Source organism: Sarcophilus harrisii, chromosome 3 (assembly GCF_902635505.1).
Source record: "Sarcophilus harrisii chromosome 3, mSarHar1.11, whole genome shotgun sequence".
NCBI lineage: Eukaryota > Metazoa > Chordata > Mammalia > Dasyuromorphia > Dasyuridae > Sarcophilus > Sarcophilus harrisii.
In genome coordinates this window covers 88264820-88279550 of record NC_045428.1, presented here as the reverse complement: position 1 = coordinate 88279550, position 14731 = coordinate 88264820, and the positions used below count along the sequence as shown (strand labels likewise).

Genomic DNA, 14731 nt, shown 5'->3' with positions numbered 1-14731 from the left:
TTAGAATTATGTAACACTGGCATTCTAAAACAAACTGCCCTGCTGTGCACCAACAGATGCTCTCTCTGTTTAAAGGGTAGCGACCCGATGGCATTTAGTCTTGGAAAAGAGCGTCAGATCATTTGCAACTTGAGCTGTGTGCTTGCCAAGCAGCTTCCCCTTTCTCAGGGGAGATTTTTTTTTTGTTTTGTTTTGTTTACCAGGATTTAACAACTTGGAAAAAAAAAAGCACAATTGTTCATTGTTCATCAGGAGCACAAAGGTCACATGCAGTGGCTTTCTACTCCCCCTCCTCCTATTTGATTCCCTCTGTGAAGAGCCACAGATTCTGTAATTATCATTCTCTTAAAGCAGCAATGAACATGGTAAGAGGAAAGGTACAGGAAACAAATCTTAGTACCTAATGCCGAAGAGACATCCCAAATTAAAATCACTTTTTTCCCTGAGCTTATCTGGCTCCGTGAAGGACATTGAAATGACTTATCTAGGACAAACACACAGATGCAAAAAGAATGCCACATAAATGTATTGCTATGGAAATTAGGGGATGGTTTGTCCTTAGTGGGCTTCTGAGAAATTGTCATAAGGTGTATGGCTCTGGACAGATTTTCTGGGTACAAAAATCAAGCCCTGATCCTAAATAAATCTATGACATAGATTTCACACAATTTCCACAAGAAATTAAAATAGAATTCCTTAACATTACCTTGAGTTATAATACTTACCATGTGTACATATATATATATTTAATTATATATGTATATGTATATATACAAACCATGTATATATTTGGTGTGTGTTTAACAATAGCATGACTTTTCTTTATAATGATAGCAAATAAGACTTTTCAGACAAATATTTTAAAATATCCTATAAATGTCACTGTGTGGGCAAATTTAAAATCAATGAATTTTAAAATATTGTAATAAAATAGCTGGTTTGTGTTCAATTTGCCAGATGAATCTGGGACATTTAATCCTACATGGACCTTGACCTCAAAGAAATATTATGCAGGATAGAGATATGGGTGACTTGTTGACTTATTCTGGTAACTGCTTTTTATGAAAACAAAAATGCTACCCAAAAGCCCCATTAGCAAATTCCTCCAAGCTTTTACTTCTTCTGCTATTTGTAATCATTTACATTTCTTTCTGTGTCCTGAGAGGTACAGCATAGAAACAGGGTTTGAACCTTCTAGAATTAGCCAGAGCTTATTATTCCTACTTTCACTTGCTCCTCTAAACAAATATATTGTCTATGGAAAAATCACTTTCTAAATGAAAATCTGGCATTTGAAGTTTTGCTGCTTGTTTTCAGAAAAATATTGCTGACAACAATAGAGCTTTCCTTCCACCTCTGACATTTCATAGGAGGCTACTACAAAGAATGACTCACACTAAATATACGAGGCACTTAAGCGGCATTTCTTATACTGGGCTTATAGTTTTGCTTTTAACTTTCCTCTTTGTGAGTGAACACAAAAGACTCTAGGGAGGGTAGCTAGCATATATTGTGGCTACTTTATCATCCCTCCACCCCTTGCCAATAATGGATCTTCTCATCATTTTGTGAATATCTTGCTAAAATAGAGACTTCATGCCCTAAAATCCTGACAATAAGAAACACTTATGTATAAGCTTATTATTAAATACATTCAGAGATAAATGCATGAGCTTTGGGTGACTGCAGAAGTGGAAATTAACTATTCCCTTCTCAATTTTTCCCCGTTAAGAAATAGGTAGGATTTCAACTGAGATAAGGGAAGGGGAAACAATTAGTAGAGGAAAGTTTTTGCTTCCCCGCAGCTTATATGGTTTTAAATACTTAAGACTATTTCTCCTCTCCTCCATCCCCTACGCCATGCTGTTTCTTTAATTGCCCAGAGTCTGACTTCCCAAAGGCTTCTCTGGTCAATGCTACTGTGGTAAGTGGGCAAACTCAGGGTAGACGTGGCTGAGAAGGACACACACAAGGGCCCCAAGCTAACTGCCAAAGGCCATCGCTGAAGCTGGAAGTGCTTGCTTACTGGGCAGTTGTGATGGAACTAACAAGGAGCTTGGAGGGAGCCATTCTTGCCTGCTGGAGAGCCCCTTAATGTGCCTGGTGGAGGGGGGCAGGCAAGTGGAGAGGGATCCAGGGGAGCTGTAATAATGCATAGCCCAAGGACTGTCAAAGACATCCCTTCACTGGAAAAAAAAGAGAAACTGCCTTAAAATGTAAATGGGAAAGCAATAGCTGCAGCCCTCCAGTGCACAAACCCACAGGGTGATTCTCTCTGCAAACCCTTTCAATGGCTCAAATCCTTCCCTCTACTGGGCAGCCTCAGGCCTGGGAGCCAGACAGTGGGCACGGAATCAGGCAACAGCAACAAAACACATTAGAAATTGGATCGCTTTTTATTGGACAGTCAATTATGGAGGGTGGAACACACTGGATGGTTTATCTTCCCAGACTCTTAGACTTAATTAAGAAGACATAATGAGCTATATACAACTTCAATTTCTATTAGATTTTAAAGTTACATTATTTATTATAACTTACTTCATTATTTATAATTTATAATAACTAACTTGAGAGTCAATTGTGAACTAAAGCTGCTGTATTAATGGTGGAGTCCAGCTCTTGCTAAGAGATTGGACTTTGCTGCAGAAGTGACATCTGGCTGGTTGGGAAAGGTCAACCAGCTGGAGCAAGTTTGTGAGCGAGGGGAGGAAAGGCACACAGTGTGAGGATGTTTCCATCCTTACACAGGAAAGGTACCTGACTGTTCTTTGGGGCCTCCGGTACCTTAACATGTGTTTATTTTCCTTTATGCCTTCTTTTGGGGAGGAAGCCGTCCTTATGTTACCTGTCTCTTGAAACAATGTTTTTCATGTAGACAGATATTACAAATTTTGCATAACTAAGTGAAGTAGTGGAAAGAGTTTCTGGGTGAAGAACCATTGAAATGGGAAGAAACCATAAGGGGCAGGGAACCAGTGAAAATAAATGTTTGTTGAATTAACTATTGTTTCCCTGTCTCTCTTTCTCCCTTCCCGGATGTGGCAAATAGAACAGGACATTGGGTCTTAAATGTTTCATTGGAAAATCAGAGTAGTATAACCTTTTCATATTTCTGTGGGGAGAGCAGGCAATCCAAGAATCTTTGGATTCCTTCTGGTTATATTCAAGAAAAGAGAATTGTTGAAAGAATCAACCCTTTTCTAAAATTCTCCTGTTAGAAGGATATCTTCAGTCAGTTTCATTGGCTGAATACCGGATCATCCCACACTAATGCTAACTCTATTGTTCTCAAGAACTCAAGGGGCGGAGGAGAAGTGAGTGAAGAAATGGATGGCAGCAATTATTGGACAAGAGCAGATTGGGCCAGACGTGTGATGGCTTACATTTCCATAATTCGGAATGGGGTGTTCAGTTTAGTTTGATGGGGTTACCTTGTATAGAGATCGGTTTGTCATTTCACTTTATAAAAGCAAAGAGGGCTTGTTCTTTGTCCAACAGGCTCCTGGTCTATAGTTCTCAGCTGTCTTCTTCTGCCCCTAGTCTTCTGCCAAATGCAGACCAATCAAATCCTTGAACTTTAATGAGTGACTGTAAATTTCTACAGGTAAGCCCCACACTTCTGTCTTTTGGAATTCTGACTGAAGAATAATTATTTAGAGAGACTTGGATAATGCAGATTAAAATGTTCCACCATCCCTTTTTTTTTTTTTTTGAGAAGCAGACCTTTTTAGAGTGATACATATTCTTGCTTTAATTTACCTCGTGTAGTGGCTAAACTAGAGGGCCCATAAAGGACCCTTCTCAGACACTGGACAACATGGTGGAAGTGAAGATCTGCTGTAGAATTTGAGGGATCTCCTTGGTATCCATGGCAACAAAGGACCGGCCTGCTGGTAGAGTTTTCTGAAGCCTGTGGGTTTAGAATGGGAAAAAAATTACCAATGCAAATTGGGACTGCCCTTCTTCTGCCAGCCTCAGTAACCCAGAGTCCTCAGAGTTTCTTTTCTTTCTTTCTTTCTTTCTTTTTTTTTTTAAAAGGAAGTTTTTACTTTCTAATACCTGGCCAGTCATTGGACTTTCATCCAGTTGTCAGCAGGGATAAAGGGCTTGGAAAAGCAGTGAGAGTACCCACTGGAGGGGGAGGATCTGGCATAAGGAGCTTTTCAGTAAGACAATAAGCTTCTTTCAAAGGATTTTCTTTCATTTATTATAGTCACTGTTTCTGTGGTTTGAAATTCCCTCTTCAGAGAACTTGATTAACTGGGCTGATCCCCGGCCCCTTCCCCCTTCCCTCCACAAGGGCTCTGGGGCCTCAAGGAGTATATTCTCAGAATTTTAATCTTCCTTCAAAAAAGCTGTAGTCTCAATAAAGATCATTTTGTTACATCCTGTTGCATAGTGACTGAGGGGCAGTTTTCCTTTTCTATCTGCTACTAAGTAAGTATCCAGGCAGAATGGAGAGAGCCTTGGTCTTGGATTCTGTAGAATTGGATTCAAATCTTGCCATTGACATTTATTGGCTGCCTGACCCCGGGGAAGCTTAGGTTCTTCACCCCTAAAATGGGGATAACTATCTTACTTGGGACTACCTTCCCCAGAGCTGCCATGAGGAGGGGTTCTTAAAGGTGATTGATTTTGGTTATAGGACCCTGGTGACATTGGCTTAGAAAGATCAACATTATAATTCAATTCAATTCAAAATATTTACTGAGCACACTTGATATGAAAGAAGGGAAGATGAAAAAGGACACTGTCATTACACCCCAAGAAGTCTAATCATCTCTCCGAGTTGGGCTCTGAACCCGGATCCTCTGTCTCCACATCCTGCGCCCTTTCCACTGGGGAGGGAGAGCTGCAGGAGACAGGAGGTCTCCTGGAAGAGGTGGGCACCAGAGAGCTGGATCTCAATAGGAAACGCTGTGGAGGTGGGAGGTGGGAGAAGAAAGATGGGGGACTGCATAAAGTCTTGGAACAGGGACAGGCTGGCACATCAGGGCTCAACAGCCCTGTAGGAGATTCTGGAAGTGGCGTAGATGGGAAAGAAAAGTGCCATGAAATGACTTCTTTCGATCCCAGTGAAATAGAATAGAGAAAATAAAGCTAGAACGAGTTTGTCTGGAGGAAAATCACCAGAGGAGGACAAGGTCAACAGGATCAAATACTGTGGAATGTAAAGGATGATGAGGATTCAGAAGAACATCAAGAATGAGTCATTCATTAGTCCATGGTGACCATGGAGTGACAGGGAGAGGAGTGAGATTCATTGGGTTGCAAAGTGGGGAAATGAATAAAACCAATGATAACCTAGACAGTGCCTTAAGACTTACAAAGTGCTTGCCCTGGTTATCGCAGCTGATCCTCAGAACCACCCTGAGAAGAAGGCGCTACTGTTATCTCCATTATTTTACAGACAAGACAACGGAGATAACTTGCTGAGGCAGGATTTAAACTTTCCACTGTACCACAGGGAGGTGATCAGAAAATTCAGACAATAAGAAGTAGAACAAGTGAGTGGAGAAGACAGGAGGAATAACAGAATCAAGTGAAGTTTTTTTTTTTTTGTTATTTGTTTTAAGAATAGGGAACACCTGAGGATATTTGTAGACAAACGTGAAGGATAAAAGAGAGAGGCAGAAATTAAAAAATTGGAAGAGAGAAGGGATGATCAATTCATTAAGTTATTCTTAAGGCCTGCGACATGTCAAGCACTATGATACTAGAAAGACAAAGATGGACAATCTCTATTCTTTTTACATTGTATCAGAAGAACCAACACAAACACACATGCTATATACTTATGTGCATATTTATCTTTATAGAAATATATACATGTATTTATAAATACATATCTATATGTAATGTGCCTATGTACCCACATAATATACATACAAGTATATATATAATACATTAGACACTTGCATTTTATATAATATATATCTGTTATGTTATATATCATATATAATATGTTACAATACATAAATGTATTTAAAGACACAAATATATATTTATATATATTTCTATGTAGATAAATAAACACTGGTATTTTTTGGAGGAGGCATTAGGAGCTAAGGGGATCAGAAAAAGTTTCATGTAAAGGTTGGTATATAAGTTGAGCTTTGACTGAAAGTAGAGATGCTAAGAGACAGAGGTGAAAAGGGTGTACATTCCAGGGATGAGGGATAGATGAAATATTTCATGACTATTTCCTTTGTTTGATTCTATAAGAACACATACCTTTCTGCTTGGTCCCCTAAAGATCCAATGAATATGGCAAAAGCGTTAACTTGGGGATTGGCTGTCAAGACCCGGGCGAAGCTCATTGGATGTATGCCATACCGTTCCAGGTTAGCGTCACTCAGGACAATGACAAAGTACTCATCAGCCTCCTCTTTGGCAATCTCATTGATGGCATGTTCTGTTCCTTCTAAAGTATGGTCTCCACTCATGCAGAATTGTGCGTGTGCATGCATTGTCTGCGAGCAGAAGACACAGATTAAAAATCTTGGGGAAGAAGCCTCTTTATAAAATGGACATTTGCAACAGCAGCTATGGCTGTGTATCAGCTATTACCATGGAAACTAAGGATTTGATATGCTTGCATTATTTCTGTGAAAAATCCTCGAGAAATTACATGATATAAAGTGGAGTTCTCAAACTGTTTAGGAACAGAGAAAAATCACTTCCTGTTCAGTTTGTGAAACTACTCCAAGTATATTTTTTATTTCTATCTCTGGTTAGAGACTATTTGTAGGATTACAAAATTTGATATTGAAGAGTGTGAGAGAAAACTCAATGTATTTTCCCTTTCCCTTCTTCTTCCTCACCTTTCTCTCTTCTTCCAAAACCAAACTAAACCACTTTATAACGTCAATATATTTTAGAGAACAGCACCCCAAAGCTACCAACTAGATCTAGAACCTGAGATAACTCACAGAAACAGGGTTCTAAGCAGAGTAATTGGAATGTAGGAGAGGGACTAGGATGACTTTGGATTTGGATATTTTTTGTTAGAAGCCCAAGATAGGGTGAAATATATTACTGAGTTTTCCCCTCAAGGTGGTGTGTTAACATTGGAAAATCAAAATAAAATTCCTATGTTTATATCTCTTCTTCACTGTATATTTTTAGTGACCAAAAGACACTTTCTGTAGATCTACATCAGTACATAGATGTATCCTTTAGAATGTCTTTACCTTCAAAATCTGAAGTCTTTCCTTATTGTTCTTGGGGATTTTGTCCAATGGAACCAAGTTTACATAACCATCTCCAGAGTGTCCAGCAATGTCATACTGCATGCAAGAGAATCAGACAGTCAGAAATCTACATATATTTTTGACCCAACTACCATCCATCTGCCTATCTAGAAGTAGGTAATTGTTCCACTTCTGGGGAATTGTGTTTAGTTCTAGGCACCATCTTTTAAGAAGAACTGTGACAAAGTTGACCATATCCAGACAAGAAAATTACATTTAGTGAAGAATCTGAAAACATGCCTTAAGAAAAACTTTTTAAGGGACTGAGAATAAATAGCCTGAAAGTGAGGAAATATGAGGAATGTGTAAGAATATGATAATTGCCTTCAAAAATTTGAAGTATCATCTAGAAGAAAATTATATAAAGAGGTTTTGGTTCAATATAAGAATTTCTTAGCATAATTACTGGAAAGAGGAATGAGCTATTTTGAGAACAAGTTCCTTGCCCCCATTGTACTTCAAAAAGAGGGCTGATTTGTCCTTGCCAAGGATGTTAGAGAAGGAATTACTGAATTGGTTAGGGAACTGGATTAAATGACATCTGACCTCTCCCCTAAAGCTATGATGCTATGACTAGTCATGTGGAACTAGCTAGGTAATAGGCACCTGTAAGGCATACTAATAGCTTCTGGTGATTATTACAAGTATATGGATGATGTAGTGTAATGCTCGGGCTAGCTTTCTGGAGGACCTCGGGACCAGCCATGATCTTAGTGGAGGAGTGCAGGAGGTAGGAGAGTCACCAGGAGGATGGTCAAAGATGGAAAAATTTCTCCGGCCCTCTTAGCCCTTATATACCTTAGTACAATTACATCATTACAGCATACTATGTATGTGTGAACTAGAGAACCATTCCATAACCATACTAAGTATATATGTGAACTAGAGAACCATCATCTCATCTATTCCACTGAGTTAACACCTTGTTTCAAATACAGTTCTCCAGAGTTCCAGCCCTCTACAATGTAGGACTTGAGAAGTTATGGGTACTGTCAGACAACTTTAGAATAAAATAATTTAAGAAACATCAATACAAATCAACAAATAATTATCGAGTAGCTACTTTGAGCAATGCTACAACATATAGAAAGACATGTAGGACATGGTCTCTAAGCGACAAAATATTCACAGAAATACTTTTTACAGTTGTAAAATACATACAATCTATATTCACTGATTGGTCAATAGCTGTACAAACTGTAGTATATGAACATAATTATCATATTCTTACACATTCCTCATATTCCCTCACTTTCAGGCTATTTATTCTCAGTCCCTTATAAAAATAATAAGAAATGATGACTGAAAGGAATTATTAGACAGATGTACGGGAAGATTGGCAAGTTAGACCTGGAGACTGAAAATGATGTGAATAAAAATGCTAAAAGATATCTGAATTCTGATTTCAGTGCAGTGGCCACATGAACCAATGATAAAGGACGTCTTCCTCCTCTCGGCAGAATGAGGAAAGCCTGCGTGCAAATTCCTCCTGGGTGACTGTGGGCAAATAGAAGCTCTTTCAGCTTCAGCTTTCTCATCTGCACCTAGCTGCCAGGGCTGCTGTGAACTCCAAGGAGATAATGTGCAAGGTGCTTTGAAAATCTTAATGCGCTACATAAATGCTGGCTGTTATTATCATTCTCATTATTTTTCTTCTTCTCCTTTGTGATGGTAGCAGTGGTGGTGGGGGGTGATCACAGACTCAGGATGTGGCACATGTTGTCAAGCTCAGGAGCTATCAGATGCTTTTGTGTAATTGTTTTTCTTTGTTCTGAGGAAGGACTCTATTGCAAAGAGATGGATTCTAAAAATATCAGGAATAAGATTATAACCCTGTTTCATGTCTCATTCCTAATGCTTCTTATATCTGTAAGCAGAGGCACTACGGAGCTGTACCAGCATCCTCCCAGTCAGTCTATCTAATCTACCTCCCTACATTTTTTGCATCTAACCCTTTCTCACAGTTTACATGATGACCACCCATGTCATTATCCCTCTTAGCCTGGATTATCACCATAGCCTCCTAACTTCCCCGTTTCGAAGCTCTTCTCACCTCAAGTCTCCATGTAGTAACCAAAGTAATTTTCTTTTTTTTTTTGCTCAGGCAATTGGGGTTAAGTGACTTGCTCAGGGTCACACAGCCAGGAAGTGTTGGGTGTCTGAGACCATATTTGAACTCAGGCCCTCCTGACTTCAGGGCTTCACTGGGCCACCTAGCTGCCCCAAGGTAATTTTCTAAATGGCAAGAGGAACCAGGTTTTATTCTTACTTGATCATACTGAGGGTTCTCTTTTATTTCTAGAATCAAACAGAACTCCTGCATTTGGTATATAAAGCTTTTAACAACTTGATCCCACCCTACCTTTCCAGCCTACTGCCACATTACTCCCCTTCTTGCACCTAAAGTCTGGCCAAGCCGGCCCTCCTGATGTTTCTCATGTATTGCACTTCAGTTTTTGTCTCTAAGCTTCTGAAGGAACCGTCCTTCCTTATCTATTTTCCCTGGAATCCCTCATTTCCTTCTACATGAAGTCCTTCTAAATACCTCCATCTTTTGGTACCTTTCCCCCAAATCATGCTGAAATTCTTCTGTATCTACACATATACACAGATGTTCAGAGGGACTGGTGTGCTGTCTTCCCTGGCTAGTCTGTGGGGTTTTTGGGGTCAGAGCCTTTGCTTTTGTATTGGTGTCTCCTAAAATGTGGTCTGTCATTTAGTAGTACTTAATCAATGCTTGCTGAGTGATTGATACGAATTTTTAGCAAAATTCAAGAAATGACTGATTAACTCCAACTACAAAACAAACATTTTCTGAAAATTATGCCAAATCTTTTGGGACAAAATGGCCACACACTTGACTTTCTAAAAACCTCCAACCTTGCCTGAAACTCTTAACTATTATTTTATTGCCAACAATATTGGACAGCAGATGCCATTAAATAGCAACCAATTAGATTGGTTGCAAATCCATGAAAGCTAAAAAGTTATTGGATATTTGTTTCACCATGATGCAACTTAAGGCACCTTTTTTCTCCTGAACCACCCCTCCCCCAAGAAAAACTCCAATCCTAAATTTACCATAAACATGAAACTCAGTTGATTTATACTATTTTCTCTAATAAAAGAAACATTTAAAATTTTCTTTACTTTCTTGACAGAAAGATAAGTTGTGCATATGGAGGGAAATACTAACCTTTCATACTGTTGCTTTTATTTTCTATTCAATTAAATTTTTATTAGTTACATCTTTTGAAATAAAAAATTCTTCTTAATGATTTATTTTAAATAACATGGAAAATAAAAAATAATGTTAAAACTGTTTTGCAATTACATATTTAAATGAATTTAAACTCACAAAATATCACTACTTTTAGTCACTCTTTTTTTCAGTTATTCTCCCTCAGGAATCTTTGTTTTTTATTTTCATTGACTTTTCCTCTTAAAACTAGCATATATTCCATTCTTCCTGTTCTGATTTTTATTATGTTCTATATTATTTCATAAAAATTTTTCCAAATTTCCTTATAATCCTCATATTTGTCAATCTTAATTGCATTGCAGCATTCCAGTACATTAATGTGTCACAATTTACTCAACAATATTCCCTCAAAGGACATTGAGTTGCTTCCAATTTTTTTTTTTGTACAGGAGGCTGTTATGCATATATTTAACAGAAAGCGATTTTTAGTTTTGTTTTTGATATAATTCTCTAGGTATTTAACTGGGTTAAAGGACATGATTATTTCTGTAACTTTTACAGCATATCATCAGAATGCTCATTAAAAAACATTCTTTGAGTTCATAATTCCACCAACAATGAGAGTGCATCTGTTTCTCTACACTCCTGCTAACACTAAATTCCATTGTTTTAAATTATTTTTAATAATTTGATAGGAGGTAGCACCTCAATGTTATTTAAGTTGGCATTTCTTTGATTATTTCATAAGATTAAATGTGGAAGTTATTTCAAGAACTATGGATGTGAAGGATAAGAGGGAGATTGGCTGATAAATATAAGGGTATTGGGAAAGGAGTTCTGGGAAGGTGAGGAGTGGAGATTTAATGAGAAAAGAAAAGACAGCTGGGTTTTGGAAGAGGCAGATTATGGGCTGGCACTAGAGGAACAGCCTTATCAAGATATACCTCCTTTGCTGTGACAGGAGGGAAAAAGGTTGATGTAGTTGAACCTTTCTGAGGCAGAGAGGAGGGGAATTGCAGGAGTTCTTTGGTTCTTTTAAGAGCCAGGTCATATGACATTCTTTGCCTTTGTTAATGCTCAGCTAGTAGTGCTTTCTTCATCATCCCGATGGTTACCTTGTGTATGTTGTGTAAATACTGATATATATGTATGTATGTATGACCTCCTTCATTAGCACATGAGCACCTGGAGAGCAGAGATCATCTCGCTTTTGTATTCTGTGTCCCTAGGGCTTAGTACAATGTTTGTAAAATAGCAGGCACCTACTAGTTTGGGGACACAAGCTTACACTCCCTGCTACTATGGAAGCTAAGGTTAGTGGATCACTTGAGTTTGGGAATTCTGAGGGCTAAAGCTGACCAATTAATTACTAGGTCCAGCATTAATATTGGGGACTACCAGGCTGCCTAAGGACGAGTGCACCAGACCAGGTCAGAGCTCCCCCGATAGCAGGAGGAGGATCAGCCCAGAGCATTTCCAGCCTGGCTAAGATGGGGAATGCCAATCTCAAAAATGAACAAACAAAACAAAAAAAGTTTTTCATTCATTTTTTGGGAAGAAGAGAAAATGGAGTCAGAAAGACCTGATAAGAATCTACTGTGTTAGTTGAAGGTGATAACAAAGAAATAATAATAATAATAATGATAACAAGAAATGTTACCTTATTGATCAATAGTGAGCTCCTTGAGGGGCAGGGACTGTCTTTTGCTTTTTATTGTATCTTTAAGTGCTTGAAACAATATTTATAGTGTTTGCTTAATAAATATTGACTAATTGATCTTCACAACAATCCTGTTCTTATCTCCATTTTTGTTGTTAGGACCAACTCTTCATTATATTATTTGGAGCTTTCTTGGCAAAGATACTGGCTGGGTCTTGCTATTTCTTTCATCACCTCATTTTAAATGGAAGCAAACAGGGTTAAGTGACTTGCCCAGGACCGTGACCAGGACATTAGATGTGTCTTCATGACTCCAGGCCCAGTACATGTTCACTACAGCACTTAGCTGCCTTTTCTCCATTTTACAGATAAGAAAGCTGAGGCAGACGGCAATTAAGTGACTTCCTCAGCTAGCCAGTGTCTGAGCCTGGATTTCAGGTACCATGTAGCAGCAGCCTACAGAGAGACAGAAGCAGAAAAAGGAAGGAGGGAAGGCTCCAAGGGACTGCAGAGTTACCTGTGGCACATCTCCTTCAGGTCTGCTTTATTTCCAGTCTTGCATTAAGCACTAAGAGAGTGACAAAATCTCTCTAAGATTTCTGTACAGAAGAGTGCCGGAGGCTCGATAAATCTGATTCCAAAGTGACCCTGGAGGGAACTGGTTGTAGTCTAGAGGGCAATGCTCCAAGATGGTGCCGGGCAGACTGTCTATGTTGGAGGACTGGATGAAGTAATTTGCTAAAGAGGATCATAACTTACTTCTGAAGAAACACGATCAGTTCCCCGAAATACAAGTGGTTTTCCTGCAGTGGGTGGGAGTAAGTGGGCTATAAATGAATATGACTTTTTACTTCCTTTTAGCTGACGGGTAAAATTCTTCTTGTTCAGATGACATCAGATGAAGCTATGCAAAGCTCTATTCCTTTTCAAACTTCTTGGCTCCCAGGAGTCTGCCCACATGCTCATTTCCTCCACTGGGGAGGATTATTTGTGCCTGCCCAGTGCCAGAACTTCTGGTCAATGTAGCCAAAAAAAAAAAAAGTCAATCTAGTTCTAAAAATCAGTCAGACCAATGGGTAAGCAGACAAAATAAGTAACCGAATGCCTGGATCATTCACTTTTTACACTAGATTTGGGCATCACACAGACCTGATCCAGAGGCATCTTTGCAACATCTATCTCTTCCTTCATTTTGTTACTTAAAAAATCCATGAGCTGAAGATAGGAGGGGAAAAGGATCTTGTTTGGTCTTTCTTTGCAAACTTTCAAATACTAAATAAATGCTATTATTAGTAGTAGCATTGGCAGTAGCTATTATGTACTAGGGAGAAAGAGCTTGGTCTTAAGGTCTGTTTTCAAGTCCTGCCTTGGACTCATATCAGATGTGTGAGTTGGCAAGTCAGTTAACCTGTCAGTACTCCAGGCAACACTCTGAGGTGCTAAATTTCAGAGAAAGTGCTGACATGCTTTCGTAGAGGGAGAGTTCTCATTCAGGGGGTACAAGGAATTCTAATTCTTATTATTCAGGGGACACATAATGGGGACTGGGGAGGGCTATTCAATGGTTTCTAGAAGCTTATATTCTGCTCCTTCTATGAGGGAGATATGTGATTGTTGAATACCCCAGATAAAAAAATGTCTGGAAGGAATGCAAAGGACTTCCAATGTGAAACTTTCTCTTACTGCATATATAAAACTTTAAGACTCTTATAAAAATCATCTAGCTTCTAATACTTAAGAACCAAAACATCACTAACAAATTTGAAAATCCTCCTAATCTTTCTAGGGGTACAACTTCTTTTCATTCTGCAGTTCTTCCTTCTGCCATTATTCCATTGCCTACATCATTTCCCCCCCCATTGTTGCATGCAACCTATATCAGCGATGCATTATCATTGAACTCTTTGTTTGGTTTTGGATGTGTTATCAAATTCTTTTCTGAACTGTTTGCAAATTCAGTTACCTTGAACTTCTCTTCATAGTTCTCAAAAGCTTCCATGACCATGCAGACAGCCTCCATGGAGCGCTCCAGCCGACCGTCCACCCCATTAAAGCGATACATGCTGCCAGACACATCCACCAAGAGCCGAAGACGTTTGGGTTTCTGCTGAGGACTCCCAAGCTGAGAGTAAAAAACAAACAAACCCCACAATTTACAAGTGGGACATTCTCGAAGCTCTCCTTGTTCAATAAGAACAGTAAATTACTCTGGGATTGAATACTGCTCCCTCTCAAAGCACAAGATCTTTGCTGTGAGGGCCAGCTGGCCAATAACTTTACCTGCATCCCAGAGTAGCAGGTAGAAAGGTTTCTGCAGATTTTGTTTCAGTAAATGGGATCTTAGATATCTGCTCATGGCAGCAGCCACATGGGAATGTTTTGGAATACCATCGTATTTCAAAGAGGGTCTAAGCCAATCTTGTAAAGTTAGTTTATTGCTGTTAATACTTTCCCCCAAATAATAATAATAGCAAAAAAAAATTCCACTTCATTCTTAATTAGTGCTTCAATGCTTTAAATTCTGCTATAGTTATAAATACCTCAGGGGGAAAAAATCCACATCTGCTTTAACAATCACTTATACAAAGGGTTTTTTCCTACCCTTTCCCAACC

The 14731-nt window shown here is 38.9% G+C and overlaps 1 protein-coding gene across 1 annotated transcript in view; it reads right to left on the bottom strand.

Moving 5' to 3' along the window:
- Positions 1-3678: 3678 nt before the first annotated feature.
- Positions 3679-14731, bottom strand: part of VWA8 (von Willebrand factor A domain containing 8) — a 398466-nt gene continuing 387413 nt past the window's right edge. Inside the window, exons 42-45 of the mRNA XM_031958441.1 lie at positions 14082-14240; positions 7197-7292; positions 6238-6476; positions 3679-3913 (exon numbers count right to left, since the gene is read on the bottom strand). Coding sequence (XP_031814301.1) covers positions 3805-3913; positions 6238-6476; positions 7197-7292; positions 14082-14240 — 603 coding nt within the window. The 3' untranslated portion in view covers positions 3679-3804. The remainder of the gene's footprint in view (positions 3914-6237; positions 6477-7196; positions 7293-14081; positions 14241-14731) is intronic.